Consider the following 23,423-nt stretch of genomic DNA (forward strand, 5'->3'; position numbering starts at 1 on the left):
TAATGAAAATAGTCGACTTTATTCTGCTCTAATGTCAATTTGACAAGCACTGTCTTCTTTAAGACCAATTCATGCACACACACACACACACACACACACACACACACACACACACACACACACAATATATATATATATATATATATATTGTATGTATGTATGTATGTATGTATACGTATATATAAACAAGGTGTCCATCAAGTCTCAGTACCATTCTGTGAAATAAATACTTGTAATGGTACTGGGACTTATGGACACACTGTATATATATATATATATATATATATATATATTATATATATTATATATATGCGTGCGTATGTGTGTTTTAGGAGCTGTGATGGTGCATTTGGATAATGAGGCGTTGGTTGGCACACATCGTTCGTTTTGCCGTGTATTCAGAGAGTAAGGGCGGAGAAGATTACAGTGACCCAGTTAGGCTTTATTGAACTCTGGTGTCACTAACCTCAGAACGGCTATCATATGAGGGCTGCAAACACACGCACATACATACATACACGCGCGGACAGGCGCCCGTGCATGCTGCTGAGAGAGAGAGGGAGAGAAGAAGGTAAGGCGCAGTAACTCAAAGCTATTGTTACGTTTTCATTCGTATAATTCTTTTCACGAAGAAAGGGAAAGCAATGAAACGAAGTGAGTGAGAGATCCCAGTACGACCACAGCGGCAGCAGAACGTAAGACGATCTTCACGAGAAGGCAAAAATGCGCAGGAAAGTGGTTTGACAGATGAAGGGAAAGTGTGTGTGTGTGTGTATAATTGAAACCAAAAGTTCATCGGCCCCCCTCCTTCCCCGAACACTTGGAGGAGAAGGAGGAGGTCTCGGATCAAATGTTACAAACCACACGAAACACACAACAACACACACAAAACACACAACACAGTCATATAATATAGATCTATATATATATATATATATATATATTATATATTATATATCCATCCATCCATCCATCCATGCATCCATCCAACATCGCCTTCGTTATCACATATTTCCAATTGAAAGTATATAAGTCAAGTCTCAGCCTCTTTCAGATCTTACACGACGCTCGGGCAATATATTATTATTAAGGTTATTATATTATTACCGGCGAAAAACAATACAAAACAGTGGTATCTTTCGCATATCACGTGAAGCATGTTCACATGAACTAGATTCGCTGTGATGTTATAATTTCCCCGAGCAGTTGAATAATCGCTTATGATATGGATCCTCACGCTTCGTTTAAAATCACGTGAACTCTGGGTCGTTGACCCCCTCCGGGCGTCGAAGAAAACGAGTCACAGAAAACGGGAACGCTCCGAGTGCACCAGAGAAAATGGGTCTCGATGGGAAGCTATGCTAGACGGACGGAGGCGGGACACTGCTCCGCTCATGCGATACGGTTTTTTTTTTTTTTTTGTTTTTTTTTCGTGTTTATGTCTTACGACCAGCTTTTCGGTTGTTATACTTGACGTTTTGGGTTCATTATAGTATTTTTTTAGTTAAAGGTTTAATTGTTTTCAAAATGTATTTCGAAACGGTTTGCTATATACGTTTGTATCTTGAATGATTCTTGTGATTCGCAGTACATTTTGCTGACTGGAAAGTTAACTGAATATAAAAATTTGTATACATAATCGTAAATACATACAGTCGTATAGCTTGTACTTGAATTATCACATTTTCCTCAAAATCAAGCACTGAAAAAAAGAAGAAAAATCCAGATAAACAACGACTCAGCGCTCAGCATTGAGAGCGGTTGGCAGCTTTGGCGGGGAAAGTTGGTACTCCTGCGCGATAGTGAAGGTGAATGAACTGTAGTAACCTTAACATACTATTTGGGATATAGGGCGCGGCCTGTCCCTGCCTGGTGCCGCTGTCGAATTTAGGGCACGTATATTAGGATGTTATAATTAGGATTCGATATGGGGTTTTTGGGGGTGAGGAGGGATTATAGGAAGGAAGCGAGGGAGGGGGTGACTGGGCCTTCGGGTTTTCAACCCCCCCCGTCGCAGGGAAGAAACGTTCCGTGGAAATGAAAGTGAATATAATTGTCTTTGTTGTTGCTTTTAGTTGTAGGTTCTTAGTTGTAAAGAAATACAGCAAATGGAGTGAATGTGAGTCTAATGAATGATTTGAGGGAGGATGCGAGGAAGGTAATAAAGTTATTAATATTATTGATAATAATTTGCTTTCTCAAATGAGCCTTTAGCGTGTGTACTCTCACTGCTTAATGAATGGCGCCAACCTGGTTTTTTTTTCTAATGAACATTTAAAGAGACCGGACTCCTTTCTTTTGCGAAACGTTTCCTCTTGTTTCCTCCTCTTCTCTCTAGAGGTTAGTGCTATACCTTCGGGACTTGAAGAGTTATTAAAAATATATAGAGAGATTGAAGACTGAATTTCGCAAGTGGGTTTGCCAGGGATTAAAAAAAAAAAACTTGAAGGACATAAGTGCGCGTGAGAAAATGAAATAGGGAATAGGTCAGATGGGGTAAGGGGTGGGGGTGGAAGGAGTGAGGAGTAGGGGACAGTAACCTCCTCTAGAGAACCAGTGGAAGTGAAAGGCCCCTTAGAGAGAAAGAGAAACCTGGAGGTGGGGTGAGGGTCGTTCCTCGGGCTCATCAAGGCCCTTGGTCTTTACAATTTTTTTTCTTTCGTTTTTTCTTTATTCCTTCAGAAACAGATTGAAATGGCCCGGACTTTACTTATGGAGAGAGAGAGAGAGAGAGAGAGAGAGAGAGAGAGAGAGAGAGAGAGAGAGAGAGATGAAAAACTATAAATAGCCGAAATACAGAACATTTTTTTCTCGCATATTAGCTGCTACTTAGTAGTATTCCCCCATTTAACCGTTGCTGTTGGTCAATGACTTTTCTGAATCTGGCCGTATACTTTCATCGTGATGTATATATATATTTATATATTTTTATATTTTATGGGCACGTTGGCCCCGCGTTTTCATAGGAACACTTGGCGTGTCAGGAATCGGGGTCAAAGTATTGGGTTAGAGTGCCAGACCCAGGACCAATGTAGAACAGGTCTACTAAAAGTCAGTCTGTGTGTGTGTGTGTGTGAGTATATATATATAAACAAGTATATAAGCTATCTAGGGGTATCGATATTTTTCCCGGAAAACGGTCTTACTATCGTAATATTATTCTCCTCGCATTTTGATACATTTTTATCCATTTCTTAATTTATTCTTTCGTTTCTAATAAGCGAGGCTCTTCTTTTTGTATTTCCCATTACCCTCTGTTACTTCTTGTGAATGAACACCATATATATTCTTTGGAAGCTTGAGTTTTTAAAATGGGGCTCCTTTGGGGGGCCTTGTTTCCATATGAATAAGGTTCATCTTCTGAATAATAATAATAATAATAATAATAATAATAATAATAATAATAATAATAATAATCCATGTGAATGGGGTTCATATTCTGAATAATAGCAATACTACTACTACTACTACTAATAATAATAATAATATACAATAATGAACACCATTTTCTGTGGAAGCTTTAATTTTTAAGCCAGTGACACTTTTGGTGGGCTTGTTCCAATGAATAGGGTTCATCTCCTTAATAATGATAATAATAACTTATTATTATTAATTCGCCAGTGTCCAAACTTCCTTGACCAAATTTCTCAATTCCCCAATTTCTTGAGTTCCCCTTGAATCAATTCCACGCGGTGCCTTCGATCGTATCATGCAAGCGAACGTGAGATGTAGTATATATATGCGCGAGAGCGAATTGAGGTTACCGCATTCCATTTAATGCTCGGTACAAAGGATTCGATTCGACTTCCTCTGTTTACCGCACCGTGGGTCACTGACACCACCACCAATACCGTCCAGCTCGCTCCATTTTTTTAAAAAATTAATTTTTATTTTGTTAATTAATCGCAGATATAGTACACATACCATCGCCAAGAACTCCAAAGGGGTGTGTGGGAGTTATTTTTTTGGTGTTTATAGTGCCCTATGGGCGTCTTCATTGCTTTCTTTATGAGGTTTTCGATATGAGAGGTTTGAAGTCTACTTTTTTTTTGTGCTTTCTTTATGAATGATACGCGATTGACATCGAAGGGATATTCTAAATGTTTAACATTGCAGTAGGTAGACTGGATGGGCTGTTTATACAAACTAACGAAAGACATATCTCGCGGGATAATATATCCTTTTTGATAATCGAAAGGTGAGAGTAGTTTGAATCTAACGAAGGATGTGACCTGCAGGATTCTCTCTCTCTCTCTCTCTCTCTCTCTCTCTCTCTCTCTCTCTGGAGAGGTGAGAGTTGTTTGGTAGAGGGGAGCTGCTCCCCACTTGACAACAAAGACGCGAACTTGATCCTCGAGTGCGTAATTCACCTGGATACTCAGATATCCTATATTTTTTATTTATTATATATTTTTTTTTCTCCACGGTTGCGTCAGTTCGGTCGGAATCCTACAAAAGCTGCTCCGTACTATGGTATTTTTTTTTATTTTTATTTGTCTTTTTTAGGGTTAAAGATAAGTTTTTTTGTCTTGTTAATATTTTCTCTGCGGTTACGTCAGTTCAATCGAAATCCGACGAAAGCTGCCCCGTGCTTTCGTGAGTGTTTGTTTTTGTTTTTTCTGTTCTAATCTCTTATCCTGTTGATATAGATAGCAATGGAGGGCCTTTCCTGCTTGGGGTGAATGACCTCTCGACGACGAAATGGATGGGATGTTGGTGGTGGTGTTTACCCTCGGACCAGTAACCTAGTTTCAGGACTCGCCCGGGGTTGGGGGAGGAGTGTTGAGGGTGGGGGAGGGGGGGCGGCTAATTCGTTCTCTCGTATGATGACACTGAAGCATTTCCCCAACACTTGCCAAAAATTCCCGCCGATTATAGGATACGCTAAGGGAACTTGGGAATTGTGTGGGGGAGGAGGGTAGGGGTAGGGGGAGGACTTACATGTGTGTCTCATTTCTGTTTGGCTTTATCATAGTGTGCTTTATTGTGTATTTCAAGTAGTCTCTCTCTCTCTCTCTCTTCTCTCTCTCTCTCTCTCTCTCTCTGTCAAAGAGCTTTCAGTTTCGTGGAATCTCTCGTGTGCGAGGAATTGTTCACATTTTCAAGAAACATGACAACACCTAACTTCTTTGTATATTAAAGTTTTGCAATGCGTCTGTAATGATTCGTTAATCTCGGACTGTATTATTCCCTGTTTAAAAACAATGGTAGCCTTGTATACAAGCCTCAGTAATCAAGAGTACGTGAACTTAGTAGCCAAGCGCGCGCGCGCACACACACACTTTCCCTCTCAAAGTCGTCGCTACGTGCGAGTTGCCAGATAGCGAATATTCTTCTACAAGCGCTTCTATGCCACATATTTCACCGCCTTTTGAGCTTAGTTCTTCTACGAATACGCGGTCTGAGAAGAGCTATCCATGTCGAGAACTGTTCGCTTTCATTATCGAGGTCGAAAACGGCTCCACGGACCTACAAATGCAGAAAAATCGAACGAAATATTTTGCATAAGAGTTGTCAAGTTTCGGCTCACCGATGACGCACCTAGTGGGCCAAACTCCCCATCTAGAAAGAGAGAGAGAGAGAGAGAGAGAGAGAGAGAGAGAGAGGTGACTGACCGAAATGTAGGTCAGAGCAGTAAGGGTGCCAGGACTCTTGTGTGTGTGCGTGAGATGTGCTTTTGTTTTTGTTGTTTTGTATTTCGTTGTCGGTTTAGTCTTGATATTGAGAGGTTGGCTTGAAATCGAATTCTCTCTCTCTCTCTCTCTCTCTCTCTCTATTTGGAGTTATTATTTTCACTTTATAAAGTACAATATCGAAAGAGAGAGAGAGAGAGAGAGAGAGAGAGAGAGAAGAGAGAGAGAGCTTTTACTCCTAGCGAAGAGAAACCACGCCAAGGCCAGGCCACACCACTGGTTTTTGAGGCGGTTTGTCGTCGTCGGTTGTAAAGAATTGTTCTCACTTTCCGTTGGGCCGCCTCCTCCTCCTCCTCCTCCTCCTCCTCCTCCTCCTCCTCCTCTCTTTTTTGGCGTTGGAAAGTTCGTCGGTTTTTGGGGACATATGCAATTAGGTAAATAAATTCAGATTCCACGCGCGAAAATGTACAAAGAAAAAATATATCTTTCTTAAATTATCATATTATTTTTTTTTGTCCCGCTGGACAAAATAAGCTGCAGTCCCTCCTTATCCTTCTCTTTTATACACCTGTTATTTATTTTCACCGTCTCTCTTCTCGTGCGGTGCAGGTAGCGGACCAAATTTGGGTTTGTGTCAATTCCCCAAAAGGTTGGGAATAATCCCTTTTATCAAACAAAGAGGTTCCGGCGTTCAGATAATCAGATAAAGAAGAGAATTTCAAAAAATAATGAAAATAAAAAAACACCAATAAATAAAAAGTAATAAAAATAGAAAAATGAAAAATAAAAGCAAAATAACAATGGAAAGGAAGTCAAGTCTTTGGTCCTAAAATTTCGGGGCCAGGTGAGTTACCCCATGAGTACCTACTACTGCTATTACGGTCACACGGAAATTGGGAAATAATTAGCGTCCGAAATTATTTTTAAGGTTTGGGTAGGCCTAACTCTGCGAGTAAGGGTTGTGAAACCGTTATTTATAGGGTGGCAAGTAGGAAATTCTATACAGCTGTTACTGTAATGCGGCTTTTTTGTTTAATTCAGAAGATATTCCATTTTTTATCGTTAATTATTTACGCACTTCTCCTAGAAGTTTATCAAAGACTAATCGCTTTTTTTTTATTCTCCAAGTTCAACTTAAGCCCTTAGGGTGTTTTTTTTTTTTTTTATTAAAGGGATCCACTTCAATAGGCCATTGTGAAGGAGGTTGGGTGGGAAAGAATGGGGAGGAAGAGGTGGGGATGGGGAGGGTGTGTGTGGATGGGCTGGAGAGAGAGAGAGAGGAAATGTCTTCAGGAGGAGGAGGAGGAGGAGGAAGAGAGGTGGTTCACATCCACCTGCCGAGGAGCAGATTGGTCTAACGGATCCTTCGACCCTGACTCCTCTGAGGGAGGCCCTTTGTGTTGTCCTTGGGTAACGAACTTTAGTGGGTGGGGGGAGGTGAAGGGGAGGGGAATGAAAGAAAGAGAACCTGCAGTTAATTTGTATATCCTAATCTCTCTCTCTCTCTCTCTCTCTCTCTCTCTCTCTCTCTCTCTCTCTCTCTCTCTCTCCATTGTGAGGGATTTTCTAATGCACAGGTTCAGTAATCATGTTCGTATAATGAATGAATGTGGCTAATATAAAATTGAGGGAAATTACCGGTTGAAATTCCTTTAGTCCTGCTATTAATTCGTGGTTTTTTTCTCCCCACGCTTTACAAAATGACCCATTTCCTAAATATTGTTGCGAATACCTTCTTCCTTTGTTAATCACTTCACCACCTACTTACTCCTCGCAAGAAAAGGAAAGGCGACTCGATTCGCCCGAAAGAATTCGGTATTGGCCTTTTTTTTTTTTTTTTTTTTTGCACGGCAAAGAAGGCTATTTCGTGCATTCGTTCGTTCACGCCTTCGGTTTCGGTTATGTTCACGTTCACTCCTTTCTCCTTCGCAAACGTACAAGCGCTATACTCCTTTTTTTGTGTGTGTGAGTTCAAAGGATCCGTTTCGAAAGAATCGTCTTAACTCGATGAGCGTGATCGGGCCGCTTCGAGGTTTTTCTGTTAAAATATGAAGGATTTGGGGTTTGGATGTGGGTGCCCTCTTGCTTCTAATGGCACAGGAAGATGGAGTTAAGTATGCATATATATATATATATATAATATATATATATATATAGATATGTATATATATATCTAGCCTGTATAACTCTATATATCTATATATATATATAGCCTGCTAAAACAGGATACGTCTCAAGTATAAGAGGCCCATCATTAAATCACTCTGGTTTAAATCTAAGGACTATATTTCGGTGGACTCACTTCCACCCTTATCGAGCAATAGTCCTTTAGTTTTAAACCAGTGTGTATTAATGATGGACCTTTTATACTTGAGATTACTCGTGTTATCTGTTAAAACTACGACAACAGTTTCTCTACATGGACAAAAGCAAATTGCTGCCAAGATAACCACTGGGTCACCTAAAGAGTCTAATGATTCTGCCTAAATCCAAATTCCAGTCGCGAAATCCTTTCCAGAATGTCGTAACGATTCCCAGTTGAAGTTGGTACGTCAGTGGAAGAACCCTCCTTCATCGTCATTCTAGGGACATGGTAGAACCCGTATAGACAGTCTTGGGTACGCACATTTATAAATGCCATCGTACGCAGATTGCGTCGTGTTCTGAGGTGTGTATGTTGGTAATTTGCGAAGCGGGACCCTATCTGATCAGAACCTCCTGTTGAATCGAGGTCTCTTCCTTTTGCGTCACGGAATACGAGGAAAAATATGAAGTCAGGAATTTTGCGGAAGAGAGAGAGGGAGAGATGGGGTGGGGGGTGAATAACAAGGGCTTTTGTTTCTGTGTATTAGTGAGTTTGTGTTTCCGTTCACGCGCGCGCGCGTTTGTGAGATACAGTACATTGACCTGGGAAACCCCGAGAGCAATTGGGTGAATGCGTGAGTCAACAGCTGTTTTTTGGGGGATTTCATCATCGATAGCGCAGGCTTGACTCTCCGGCCGGGGTCTTTCACCGTGTACGTTCGATGTGCTCCGCCGATCGCTAGTCGACTCATCGGCTAATTTAAGAAGGGGGGCGGGGCTCCCTCTTCCTCCTCCTCCGCCGTATTCAGTAACCGATCAAGAGATATTTTGTCACAAGTTCTCCTTGCCTTTTAATACATTTTTATTTGTTAATTTATCAATTTTTTTTAATAATTGGGGTCCCCTCTTTCTGCATTTCCCTTCACCTCTTCCTACTTCTTCCTAATGAACACCATTTTCTTTGGAAAGGGCTTCTTCCATATGAATAGGGTTCATCTTCTGAATAATAATAATAATAATAATAATAATAATAATAATAATAATAATAATAATAATAATAATAATAATAATAATTCCCAGTCGAAATGGAGGACTGTGATAGACCAAAAAAAATTAATAATTAAAATAATATGATGATATGACGCCACTTCTAGTGGGACATAAGTCAGTCAGTCAGTGGTGAGGGGGACAAAGTCTCCAGGGGCGTCTTTCTACAGGGGCTGGCCACTGACCTCAGTATTAATAACGGGAAGCCGAGTGTGACGCCCGTCTTCACGGTCACCGATGCCCCGAGAGCGCGCACGCGCTCCGGCAGATGCACGCCCAGGAAATATCACTAAGTAACGCCACATCATTGCATTCCCCATCCCCCCCACCCACCCTCCCCTTAAGTTAGGCTGGTCTAAGACCGGGACTTTTAAGGAGTTGCACAGAGGAGAGGAGAGAGAGAGAGAGAGAGAGAGAGAGAGGAGAGAGAGAGAGAGGGTCGTGTGCATCCAGGAAACTGGTATCTGTCTTTTCTCGCCTGGATTCTAGGAAAAATATTTGCCTAATACACGAGCACATCCTCGCATTCGAGACCAGTTTTTAAAGGCCTCTCTCTCTCTCTCTCTCTCTCTCTCTCTCTCTCTCTCTCTCTCTCTCTCTCTCTCTCTCTCTGGAAGGAGATGCCAAATTTTTAGTTACGCAAGATGTCCTACGGACTGGAATCTAATATTCGGTAGAAGTTGTCGGAGAGGATCCTCCTCCTCCTCCTCCTCCTCCTCCTCCTACCAAGGCGTAAAGCAAGGAAAGGCGGAGGAGGTGGTAGTCCTCACTGTTTCTGTATGAGTGTGAGTACACAGAATGCTCTGGTAGGATGGGAGGGGTGTGTGTTTGTTTTTTTTCTTCAATGAGGAGGGGGGAGAGAAGCGGTCTGGCGGTCGCTGGTGGTGGCGGGGGAGGGGGGCGGGTGTGCTCTGTCATTGAGGTGTTCTTACGGTATCAGGCCGCTTTTGGGAGAGGTTGTGGAGGGCGGGAGTACTACTATTACTATTGCTAGTAAGACGTGGACCGTATCGGGAGGACGGGTAGAGGGTGTTTTGCGAGGGATGGGGGGGTGGCCGGGAAACGGGGGTGGTAAGGTCCTCTAGGACGGGAGTAGGGTTCACTATGGCAAGGTATTTATATATTTGGTTGTAGGTGTAAATTTTCCGTTTTCTAATATATCGACGCCAGTAAGAGCTAACCAACAAATCAATCAATCCTGGAAGGTTACATTTTCAGTTTTCGTAGCTATCATATTTTCGTTTTCTAGTGTATCTTCTCGAAGGTTTAAACATCTGTATTTCCGGTATGCACCCGAGTTCTTGCATCCATTGGAGAGGCGTTTGTATGCCGTGCATAGCAAAGGCATATGTTGGCAGCAACATGCAAAACTGGACGCCTATTTGCCTGAACGGTAAAAGTGGGCGTATATTCCCGCCTGCCACGCAGTTGATCTTCCTCTTCTCCTACTTCAAAGCAGAGAGAAAAAAATGACTTCTTGAACATTTCTGCAACCTTTTCTGGGGAAAAAATGCATTAGGAAATCGCCTTCTTCTTCTTCTTCGTCTTCGTCTTCCCAGTGCATTCAAGCAACGCAACCTCCCACGTCAGAGGCGAATTTTCCTAAAGTTCGTCATCTAACCTTCTTCCTGGTTTTCGGGCTGGATCTGGTTTTTGGAGAGGGGGGGGAGGGGCTAGGGGGAGGTAAGGCCAGATAGCAAAGATGGGAACGGGGAGAGAGGCGGTTTTGGCCCTACTCATCCCACGCTCTATCATCATCTCCTCCTCCTCCTACTCCTCCTGTTTACGCCTCCTGCAGGTCGTGTGCGTCATAGCTCGTACAGGGAAAGCCGTTGCACTACGGAGAACCTAAGGGGCCCCTCCCTCAATCCTCTGCCGCTCTTTCTCTCTGTCTCTCAAGTTCACGGTCACATCGCCTACACTTCCCCCCAGACCAGACACTTACTTCTTCGGCGCGTGTACAGACGAATACTTACACACACACTCACACATACATACGTAGCCTCATACACGCACGGCCAAACTATTTCCAGGAGATCCTCGGAAACCTGGAAGTGTTCTCCTCCGGTGTATATATGCAAGCCATCTGCCAAAAATGATATTGTTTCCTGTCGAGTTCGGTTGTGTTTGGAGGTCCTAGGAGCTCGCGATTTTTCAGGTGGCCTTTGGAAGAAAACTTGGCTTTAGAGAAATAGCAGTTCAGTTAGGAAGAAGGCACCTCCTGGATTTTGACAAGCTGAATAAAATCCAGTGAGTTGATCTGTGGTAACGATAGCTTTATTTCATGTCGCAGAAAAGCGTAAATTATTTGTGAATATCTTAGAGTTTGTTTATATTCTCAAGATATTTATGTACTATAAACTGTGATTATTTTCATTCAGAACAAACTTTCAATATTACATCAATTGAAACCCGTCTAATTCAAAGTAGATAGCGGTGATAAACGAGAATTTAAAGAGAAGCATTTCCCAAGTCGCCTTCCCTTGCATTTTAATATTTTACTTAATTTTGTATATATTGATTTGTTCATACTATTTTTTGGAAGTTTGGATTTCAAATTAATGGCCCCTTTGGTGGGCTTGTTCCATACGAATAGGGTTCATCTTCAGAATAATAATAATAATAATAATAATAATAATAATAATAATAATAATAATAATAATAATAATAATAATAATAATGGAGACCCAAATCCACACTTATGTTCGAATCCCCCTTTTCAGTCTGCATACAGATTTATCTTTAAATGTGCTATGTACACATACATAAATGTGGACTTCTTTTTCCATTTCAAGACATAGGCTACTCTTGAGCATTTTTATTACTAATAATAATAATAGTAATAGTCATCATCATGAGGCAGGCACTGCCCCCAGAGTGAGAAAAGAAAAATAATGATAATAATAATAATAATAATAATTATCATGAGGCAGGTACTACCCCAAGAGTGAGAAAAGCACCAACACTAACGCCCTTCCTCCTCTTCTCTTCTCTCCCGTCTCCTGCAGGGATTCTTCCGCCGCAGCATCCAGCAGAAGATCCAGTATCGTCCCTGCACCAAGAACCAACAGTGCTCCATCCTGCGGATCAACCGCAACCGATGCCAGTACTGCCGGCTTAAGAAGTGCATCGCTGTGGGCATGTCGCGAGATGGTGAGTAGAGTACTTTGAGTGTTTTGACATCCCCCCTACTCCCTTTTTTTGGGGGGAGGGGTCGAGTTTGTGGTCTTGCAAGAGTTTGTATGTGTGTGCGTGTGTTTGTTTGGTCATCTTTGTTCACGAACGGCCGTTCGTGACTCCCAGAACGCATGTGTTGAATCGTCTGTTTGTAGAATAAAGGTGCGATGTGTGAAGTGTATGATTCTCTCTCTCTCTCCCTCTCTCTCTCTCTCTCTGCGCAGTATATCGTACATGCGTCCATGTTTACACGAGGCCGAATTCCGGGAGCCCGTGTGCCCTAGTATGGGTCTTTGTCCTTAGCGTGATCAAGGGGTCACCGATCTGGAAACCCTTTGCCCCGTTAGTTGATCTCTCTCTCCTCTCTCTCTCTCTCTCTCTCTCTCTCTCTCTCTCGACAGATGGCCTGGCCGAAATAACAGGGGGCTGGTGTGAAGAAGGATCCATCTCGAACGACCGTGCAACAAGGAAGTGCCGAAGGGCAGGGCCCTTTGTTGATACAGGACACATCACATGACGCACCGTACAGTTTGGGAAGAGCAGGCGATGCGATTGAAATCAAACTGAAAGGAATTGAACGAAATACGGCATTAATTAACCATGACTTCCACGAGATAGCATCTCTTCTTTTATATATTTTTTCCATATTTTAAAACAAACGTTTTTGAATTCTCGCCTATTCACTGTGCATATATTTGGATTCATACATAACTGTGGACTTGTTTCTCTCTTACTACTGCTGCTACTACTACTACGAGATCCTCGACATAAAAACTTGGAAAATCTTTAATTCGCCTCATTTATTCAGCCCTTTCGATTGTTCAGAAGGGGCAGCCCGAAAGGCCCCTTCACGATTGCGACTTAATTACCCAGGTCACTTACCCACTGGTCAGGTAACGGTTCAGACTTGAGTTTTTTTTTTTTTCTTTTTTTTTTTACGAGGTCGTGACAGGTTACGAGAGGAAATATGGAGGTCCGTGGCGTTCTTTAAGCGCCTATCTCATCGTTAGTATTATTATAATAATAATAATAATGTTTTACGAGAATATTCATCTTTTAGTAATCAAGAAGAATGATATGATAATAGAATTAGCAGATAATAATAATAATAATAATAATAATAATAATAATAATAATAATAATATTGCTTTATGAAGAATACCCATCTTTTAATAGAGATGGCGTGCATTTTTATTTGATTTAATATATTAGATTTAATATATTATATAAAATGGAAACCTGGATGGGATGGTCAGGGGAGATACCCTGGGAAACGGGAGTGGCGTTGGGAGGGGGGGGGGGGGGGTGTGGTTGGAGGAGAATAGGCTGTACGAGCTCGAGATTCCCAGAATGGGCGATCGCCTGGGTGAAGCAGGTCGTGGGCTGAGGTGGCTGGGTGGACGGGTCGTGGGCGGAGGTAGGTGGGTGGGTGGCTGACTTGGTGTCATGACGCCCTAGGCTACATTAGCCGCTGCTAACCAATGCCAGCCTGACCCCGAAGATGCTGTGCCCTTCTTTTTGGTCCTGACCTTCCTTTCTTCGTCAGGAGAGATGGGGTGGGGGTTTGGGGGGTCTAGGTTGAATGCTGCTGATTTTTTTTATATATATTTTTTTATTTGTCGTTCTCTTGTCTTTAGTATCTTTTTGTCTTTCTTTCATTAAGTGCTTTGTGTGTATTTGACGCTTGTGTAACTTTGTTTTGTTATTTTTATTTTTCATTTTATCTTCAAGAGACTGGTTTTGAAACAGGAATGTTTCTTTATAAGTTTTTAAATAGGAATGTTTCTTTATGAGTTTTTAAATAGAACCGTTTCTGTATGACTTTTTAAATAGGAGTGTTTCTCTATGAGTTTTTGAATAGAAATGTTTCTTTATGAGTTTTTAAATAGGACTTTTTCTCTATGAGTTTTTAAATAGAAATGTTCCTGTATGAGTTTTGAAATAGGAATGTTTCTTTATTTTTCTGATCCCAGTTTTCCCGTCTCCCGTCTTATTTCTCGTTTGGTTTTCCAAGTTCGAACTCTCGCATTCATATTCATAGTGTCATTCAGAATAGGAATCGCATTCACTTCATTCATCGAGTTTTGATTTATAGCCACTACTGATTTGAACTGTATAGCCTCTTTAGCGTCTTTCTTAGTTGGCAGTTGTGACGCCATTTCAGTAATTGGATCAATCAATCTCTCGGTGCTGAATGATCCATAATTTGAACGTAGTTTTCAGAAGGAGGCACCGAGTGCCAACAGAGTGCCACTCCGTGTTCCTTATCATGGGGAAGGGGACAGGAGGGGACTACTATTGGGGGCTAGGTGATGTAGGGAAGGGGTAGAGGAGGGAAAGGAAGGGAAGGGGGAAAGGGGGTTTTGTTTGCCTGACCTAGTAAGTGAGTGCCACACTGTTAACCCAAATATCAGGGGGAATGGGCTTTGGCAAGGGGAGATGAGACAAAAGGGTCCTGGGGTGAACGACCAGGACTCGTGACGTCACAGTATCTAGGATGTGACGTCATCTTGCATCGGTGACGTCGTTATATTGCTGCTATGGGAAACCGAGGAAGAGGCGTGTGATGTTTTGCCAGTGTTTATGTGTAGGCGTGTGTGGGGGAGGGGTTTTGTGTGTGTGGTGCACATTTTGTATTCTGCATGAAGATTTATTTAATGTATAGAAATCTATTTACTACAAGAAAGAATTCGCCATTAGACTTTTGATAATGTAAACAAAAGGGGTCGCGTGGAGGTCATAGCCTGAATTTGCAACGGTGGGGCAGGTTTAGTAGGGGCTAAATGCACACTGCTTGGCGAAGAGGAAATAACGGGTACGCGGTCTCTCTCTCTCTCTCTCTCTCTCTCATAAACGAAGGATTTTGTGACGGGAATAAAACCGCAATTAGACAGATCTCTCGAACGCAGCAAACGAAAGAGAATTGCAAATATCGACCGAATGCAAAGCAATAAGATTCTTGCATAGCGGGATGTTGGGTGGAGATGATTCTGGGTGGAGTGGGGGGTTGTGCGTAGAAAAAGAGGGGTGGGGGTGGGAGGGAAGGAGGAGGTGGGTTCTGATGGATGTAAATGAAGGTGGGTGGATGGTTGAGGGAGGAAGAGGGGAGGGGCGGGGGAGACATAAACGGCCAGATTCCCCCAAGTCATTGCCCGCTCCTGACCCGAAGATGCTCGGTTGTACTGGTATATCTCAACGCACAGAATGGAACGCATGGTGCGTCTATCTGGCTTTGTGTTTGCCCTTTAACTGTGTGTTGAACTACACACACACACACACACACACACACACACTAATAATAATAATAATAATAATAATAATAACTTACTCGATAAACCGTTATTTCTTAAACCTCTTAAGGAAACCACGATACGCCTTGTCAATTTTGTCTTTTTCTTCTTCTTTTTTTCACCCATACCTAAGAGTGTAACAGTTAAATTGCTTAAGATATAATTTAAAATAAAAGACGAAGTTACAGATAGTGAACCAAGGCATATGAATAGATCAGGAACTTGAATAGAGGAAAAAATATCATATTATAGGAAAAAGCATTAAAAGCCATTTTTTTTAAGTTGCAAAAGGCATTATAACAACACGAATTCAATGAAGAGGCCAACTTTAGTCATCGAATTGGAATCAAAGGAATCCAGTAACTATTGAGACCCCCAATTCCTCTTGGCCCTGCGTACGGGGTTAAAAAAATGAGCCTTTAATTCACGAGTTGTGTAACATTGCCAGCCGCTCTCTAGGCTTGGTATATAGTATGTTGACGTTGGTAAGAAGGCAGCTTATAGCTGTTCTTTGTGTTTTGAGTCTGTAGACTTGTCTGTATTTGGTCGCATTTGTTCACCTTCTCCATCATTTGTAATTGGAATTTAAGAGTCGAAGAGATGAAGATTTTCGTCTTTAAATTGTAGTTTGTGGGCGTAGCTGTTCATTGTATTTTATGAGTGTTGAATTTGTCTGTATTCATTTATCTTCTCAATCTTTCTTGAGGATTCGAAGAGATGAAGAATTCTTTTTATTCTCTTCTATAAATTGTGGTTAGTGATTCATTAGCGTCACCTGAAATCAGACACCTGGATGAACAGGACTGCTCTGCTACTACCCTGTGCTACCCCAGCTCGGCATTCGTACCCAGGGGTAGAGCAGAGTGTTTACAAAGAGTTGCCGTCTTCTTTCTCGTGTACTCTGATGACCCAAGTTGGGCGTAGGGAGGGAAATCTTACACGCCAATATACTATATACGAATGCTATGGGTTTTTGATCTGAAAGTCCTCCTCCTCCTGTCTATCTGATCCGTGACACGTGATCTGCCCCCATCGGGTGCCTAGACATTACAAGGAAGCAGCAGCAGCACGCATCGTAGTGATCTACTTCTCCTCATTCCTCCTCCTCCCTCCTCCCACTTTTTCTTCTTCTTCTCTCTTCTTCTGACAGTGACAACAACTCTCCTCAACTCGAGTAGGATGTACTGCCGTAGGGTTGACGGCGCCGTAGGAAGGCGGTAGACTTTGGACCGTAGAAGAGGAGAGGTGTCTCTCTCTCTCTCTCTCTCTCTCTCTCTCTCTCTCTCTGGGCTGACCTACTTCTGGCGTGGAGTTGACGGCAGTGACGTCAAGGGCCTAGGAAAGTGAACGTACGGGTAGATGACCTGACGAAGCTACGAGCCTGTGCTAGCCAGCCAGTCCCACCGATTCAGCCGCCGTGACCGCACACGCGCGCGAGCGATCTCCCTTGTTGCACGCTTGCGGTCAAAGTTGATCAGTTTTCTGCAAGAGATTCCAAACAATACAAAAACAAAAAAAGACATCAAGGATAGATGGTCTTGACTGCGTAAGGAGTTGTCGAGACCGTTCCCAAGAAGAAGACTAATAATTTCCAAGTTGTTGAAAACTTGGAAACGCTCTTGTTATTGCTTGGAGGTGGTCAGCAGCGAGGAAGCAAGAGTGACGCAATGCATTGCTGACCTTCGCCTGTGTGTGTGCGCGCGCGTTTCGGACAACCCAGAGGGTCGACTAGTCTCCGGAGTTCCTGTGGGTCAACTTTTTTTCGCAGGATATGCGAACAGTGTCCTCGCGACTGCTGACTTGACTTCCTGCTCTGCTGCCCCAGCTCCGGCATATCCTTGAATAATTAATCTGCAGGGCCCAAAGTTCATTGACCGAAGGTTGTCTGTTTTGAACGCTCCGTCATCAAGCATTGGAAGACCTCCTTAAGAAGATAGTACAGAATATTTGCTGTCTGTGGCACAGACACCTTGAAATTGCAACAGACTACTTCTGAAACTCACAGAAACCAATTCTAGTCTTATTACCAAAAAAACTATCTTCAAGCTAAAGATTAAGGACACACTTGCCATCGTCGATTACAGAAAAACTGCAGATATATATATATGCTAAAGAGGTGTAGCCGAATGCTTTTTTAAGAATCTCCTCTTCGCCTAAATAGAGCAGTGAAAGTGTCAGACTCGAGGAACCGCCGTTTTCACTGCCGGTGAAATTAACACAAGCGCCAGGGAAAGCGTGCGTACAAAGATCTCACAAGTCTGGAAATTAAAATCTCTCCGAGTTTTTGTTGTTGTAGTTGGAAGACCGTCACTCATTGGAAGATGGTTCTACAGCCTTTTCCTAGCAGTCGTAGTGCTGGTAAGTTTATTGCGGTTTTTGTTGTTGCTGTTGTTGAAGGGTTATTGCATCATTTCTCTTAACTGGCCCTGTAAATATACATTTTGGAAAGTCTGTAACGTGTACTGTTAACATATAATGGAGCGACTTCCTAGTACATTAAAATATTAAAATCTCACATATTTATAAGAAATGTATTGCTCAGGGCTGGTCCTTTGTAAGTATCAAGCTTTTTCAGAATAAATATATAGCTACATTCTAGTAATAATCGTAAGATTGGGAGGTTTTCATAATAAAATAGAAAATGAATGGGTTGCTGTAACTGAAACGTGGATGAATATTCCCGTAGAGTTTTCTTCGTGAGGGCCTGGTAGTGGGATGGTGGGGGGAGGGGGGTGAAGGGTAGTGCTCCACTTTCTGTTTTAATACAGTAATGCCTCTACTTCAGGATATGGATGTCTCGATTTTAATTATCATATTAATATTCAATTTTTTTTTTTTTTCGTTTTTTGCAATAGATACCGGGGGCTTAAACTTACGAAGAAATTAAGCATCGAAGTATACAATTACTATACCTAGCTGATATGGTAATTTAGAAGTATTTAAATAAAAGCGGATTTAAATCTTTATAGTTTGCGTAATCTTTTTAGCCAATGGACTTTTTTCTTGTTTATATTTGTCAGACTTAGCGGTAGTAAGCAACAGGAGAGAGTTGTTTTAAAATAGAAGTTAGAATTGTCTCAAAGTACTTTCGTGTACTTGACGAATCCCCAGAGTTTTCAGGCGAGAATTAAATCACGTACAGAAATGACATGATTTTTTTTTCTCAAGTATGTCAACACGTTTTACATACTACTACCTTTTCCCGTGGCTGCATTGTGCCCACGTCACGTGGCCTAGACACATGGCCGCTGTCCTACTCTTGCGCTAGGAACGGGAAGGAGAAGGAGGAGGAGGAGAAGAAGAAATAGAAGACAAAGAAGAAGAAAGATTAACAGAAAAGGCAGTTATGCTACTTAGTCTTTTTCTTTGCGTCAATGAAGTGATTCAAGAGGTTGGAGTCGAAAGGTTTTCAAATGGATAGTTACGATAAACTCTGCGGGATCTAAACACAATATTTCACATAAGCTCTTGTGTTGTCCATCATATATGACTTAGTGTGCTTGTTTTCTTTTTTCTTTTTCTTCGAAGTGACTCTTGATTAAAATAACCTTCTTAATTACGGATCTCGAGCATTCATATCCTTGTGGCCCTAGGTCACCCCTCCTCGCCCTCCCTCCTTCCCTCTGTACTCAGGGGGAAAGAGAGGTGCCAGCCTCCCTCCCTCTCTCCCTAGGGAGAAAAATGCCAGGGACAGGCACTCTTCAGGGGGAGGGGAGGGGAGGTAAGGGGGGAAGAGGGAGTCGCGTACCTTCTCAACAAAGGGTGTCGGGAGCACTGATATGTTATTCTCACTTCCTACATCCCGCTGAAGGATACTGAAGGATTCTGATGATGATTTGGGTGGGGGATCTCTTCCGCAATCCTTCTCACTCACACACACACTGTGCTTTTGTGCTCTGGTTTTGCTTGGTCAGCCGTTTTTGTAGGTAGGCCAGAAGAGAAGGTCATGCCTCGTTTTGTTTTTGACTGACAGGAAGATATTGTTTTGATTTTTCCTTTTTGTTTTTTAAGGTTCAAAGGAAAAGAAGGAATTTATCTCTCTCTCTCTCTCTCTCTCTCTCTCTCTCTCTCTCTCTCTCTCTGAGAGTTCATAAACCTCGTGCATAGATAAACCAGACGCTCGGTTTCTTGTCTGTTTGACGGTTTTGTGGCGGGAGAAACGAGAGAGGGGTTGTGGGGGTGGGAAGGGAGGGGAAGGGGACGAACAGGGTACATTAGGATGATAAAATATGAGATTTTGGGCGAAGGAAGGAAGTGGGTGGGTGGGGGAAGGAGAGGTGTAACGACGCAGGGAGATTTATTTATCTTTCTTGGGGGTACAGGGTTCGGAGACCTTGTGGTACGTGGTTGACATTTAGCATATATATATATATATATATATATATATATATATATATATATATATATATATATATATATATATATATGCTATAGCCTTTATTCCATTTTTCAGTAATGCTTCGTCGTAGCAAATGTGTACAATGCAATCAATACGGAAGTGATGATGTCACTTTCAGCACATATTCACTTCCCATTTCCGGAGTTAACCTTTTGGGTTGGGGTCCAGGGGAGGGGGGGAGGGGAATAGCAGGAGTTTCGGGAGAGAGAGAGAGAGAGGAGAGAGATAGAGAGAGAGAGAGAGAGAGTCGAGGTCGTCGTAGGTTTGAAGGTGACCACCGATAAAGGCCGAAGCCAAGGCATAGAGAGAGAGAGAGAGAGAGAGAGAGAGAGAGAGAGAGAGAGAGAGAGAGAGAGAGAGAGACGCGTGCAGAGAGCGTTCCTGGTGTGTCTGGGGATTTTCGACCTTACGTCCTCCCGGGTTTCTTCCCTACTCCGCCGCTCATCTCTCTCGCTGCTGTCTCTCTCTCCCTCTTTCTCTCAATCATTTTTCTCCAAGAAAATGGATCGAATGTGAAATGCATATTCGTCGATTCGAAAATGACGGCGGCAACCAACTCGCACGCACGGGAGAAACCGCCGAGCCAGCTTCATGTTCTGATAATGACAATGAAAGTGAGCTTTTAGAGTCGAGTAAAAGTGAGCTGCGATGGGTGTCGGCGAGAGGGGTGAAAGTTGCGTGTATCTCGGTATTGGTGATTGTCGGATGGGGGAGGAGGGGTGGGGGGGCTTGGTCTCCTGTTGGAGGTGGATGAGAGGGCCCCGGGAGCCGTGGCGGAGATGGGGGTAGGAGGTGGATTCCCCCCGACAAGGGGAAAGGAACGGGAGTGAGGGAGAGGGAGGAGGGGGGGGGGGGGGGGGCTTGCGAGAGCACGGGAGGAACTCAGTGGCTCCCAGCCACCTCGTACTCGTGTTGGCCACGACGAATCATCAGTCGCTCACTGAAAGAGCTCAGAGTCGGGTGGAGGTTAGAAGACCGCTCCGTCTCTCAGTACCACTCTCATACAACAACGCTTTGGATATTCGTGTCTCCCTTTGGATATACAGTTCATAATACTCAGCGAACGTGGTGTTGTTGTGCTGCTATATTATTGTGCTTTGTTACTCACACCGGCTACTGCATCATATTATTGAAAAAAAGCATTTGTGTGCCTTAACGAGGAATAATTTAGTGCAGTTTTCACATCTTGTGAAATTGTTCCGTGAGATGTTAGCCTAAAGCTGTGACGTTGCCACTGGATGTAATAACGTCAGCTTCTGCTTTCAAACCTCTCGTACAACAGTTGTCGTCTGTGGAAGTGTCACTCACCATTTAATCCACACAAATGAAAATGCCGGAAGAAGACTTACCTATACTCAAAGGATTGCTACAGTATGGGGTGGCGCCCCATTACATGTGTAAGTGTCTATGACCCCTTCGGGTTCAAGTCAACAGTCTTGAGAGTGGATGACTGATGCGCCTGTTTTTTTTTCTTTTAAATTCATCATTTGGATTTTTAAATTGAGTTTGTCTTTTTTTTTTTTAGACTATTTTATATAAACTTGAGTGTTCATAGAACCAGCAACAAGTCCTTAAGTCCGTTTCGTAAGCGAGTGGACCGGAATCGTTGGTTACACAGTGAGGGGAAGGAAACTCGTGTATTTTGGAAGGAGTGTCAATGCCCCCTGGTTCACAGAAGGGGAGCGAGAGCAGTGCCCTTAGCCCCACTGTCTCTTTCTTTCTTGCTCAGTGTCCACCACCCTCTCCTCTTAAACTTTTTTTTATCCTTTACGCGACGACGACGGGGAGTCTGTCCGGGACTTGGTAGTATAGTAGTAGTCGGGGTCGTTGGGAAATTTGAAAGATCAATATGAGCCAGGTGGCGGGAGATCGCGTGCTCGCCAAACGTGACTTTGTCGCTGAAAATAGGGAAAACGGAGAGGAGGAGAGAGATTGAGTGCAGTTTAACGTAGAATAGGTGTTAAATAGGTGGGTAATCCTGTTTGATCTACTATCGGCAATGTCAGTAGACCAGTCATGGATGGTCACCAGGTGTGTCTTAGATATCCCGAAGAAGCAGCAACTAATTCGATGTTTTAGCTTATACCCATTTCGATATATCTTAATTGTCAGGTAGAAGCCGAGGGAGAAATTGTACACGGAGAGTGTGAGAGAGGAAGAGAAAGAGCGCACCAGAGAGAGAGAGAGGATGATGCGAGTTCAGTGCCACCACCAGAGGTGTGGGTCTGTGGGTCGTTGTCCGGGCTGGCTGGCGAGCGAGCACCACACCGCACGTAGTGAATAAAAGTCTTATTTGCAATTCTCTTGTGCTTTCTTTTCCGACGTAGCCATGGCGCTTCTCCGTTTTGTTTACTCTTATTCACTATATTTCGTTTTACGAGAGACAGAAAGAGAGAGAGGTAGGAGCTGGCGCAAAGAACCGATTGGAAGATGAATGAGACTATAGAGTTGAATGAACGTACGTTTTCATGCAGTAGTGTGTATTGAAGGAAAACAAATGTTGCTCTTCTGTTTTGGGAGATTCCTTTTGTGAGATTTGATGTGAATATGGAGGCAGTTGTATGTAGATTAATAAGTTTTCATAGACGTTTACTTGAATAATATATTGCTTGAGTGAAATTACTGTAACTTTATAGCTTATGAACTAAGTTATTATTGTTTGTATTGCAATTATTTTGTAAGTTTTTTAAAATGTTTTTAACGTTTTTCTCTCTTTTTTTTCATTGCAGCCGTTCGCTTCGGACGCGTCCCCAAGCGCGAGAAGGCGAAGATCTTAGCGGCCATGCAGAGCGTCAATGCCAGGTCGCAGGAGAAGGCCGTTCTGGCCGAACTGGAGGATGACACCCGTGTCATCGCCGCTATCATTCGCGCCCACATGGATACCTGCGAATTCACCCAGGACAAAGTGGCGCCCATGCTTCAGCAGGCTCGCGCCCACCCATCTTACACTCAGTGCCCACCGACGCTGGTAAGTCACGTGTCTATGTTTTGAAATCTTGTCTTATTTTAGACCTTCATGAATTTGATCTTTTTTGGACTGATATATAAAATACAATGACAGAGTCGATTGTTTTTGTACTTTTGAATTCTTTTGAATTTTATGATAATTAAGTTGGTCAACTTCACAATTCAAAACCAAATTAGAGAGCTTTTAGGATTGAAACGCGCCTTTAAATATATATTATTCTTTCTAGTCATGGGAAATGTAACCTTTGGAATTTAAAACGCGCCTTTTAGTATTTTATTTATTTATTTATTTATTTTTACATTTATGGGAAATGTAAGACAGGCTCAGATATGTAGTAGGAGGATATGCTGATCCATGTGAAGCATTTCTTGTTTGTCAGGCCTTGTTGTAGTAAAACCGTGAGAAACAGGAAGAAGCCAAATAGGATATTCTTGTCCCTGGTTAGGAAAGGAGACGATTTATTCGTGTGGATATTTCGGCTTTGAAGTATTTTGTTAGTTGTTTGTGATAATTTCATGCCAAATATGTAGAAGAGAACGAACGCCTATCCCAGACAGGATGTTAAAAATGATAGCTGCGTCTTAATACGATCATAGGAAATGTTA

General features: G+C 42.6%; 1 protein-coding gene across 7 annotated transcripts in view; it reads left to right on the forward strand.

Annotated features, from left to right (window-relative positions):
- LOC135198699 (nuclear hormone receptor E75-like) overlaps window positions 1–23,423 on the forward strand; it is a 371,243-nt gene that overhangs the window by 341,722 nt on the left and 6,098 nt on the right. For all 7 annotated transcript variants that reach the window (XM_064226534.1, XM_064226535.1, XM_064226538.1 and 4 more), the window contains exons 3-4: window positions 11,993–12,137; window positions 22,580–22,818. In XM_064226534.1, the coding sequence (XP_064082604.1) occupies window positions 11,993–12,137; window positions 22,580–22,818 (384 nt within the window). The remainder of the gene's footprint in view (window positions 1–11,992; window positions 12,138–22,579; window positions 22,819–23,423) is intronic.

Source organism: Macrobrachium nipponense, chromosome 22 (assembly GCF_015104395.2).
Source record: "Macrobrachium nipponense isolate FS-2020 chromosome 22, ASM1510439v2, whole genome shotgun sequence".
In the NCBI taxonomy this organism is placed as follows: Eukaryota; Metazoa; Arthropoda; class Malacostraca; order Decapoda; family Palaemonidae; genus Macrobrachium; species Macrobrachium nipponense.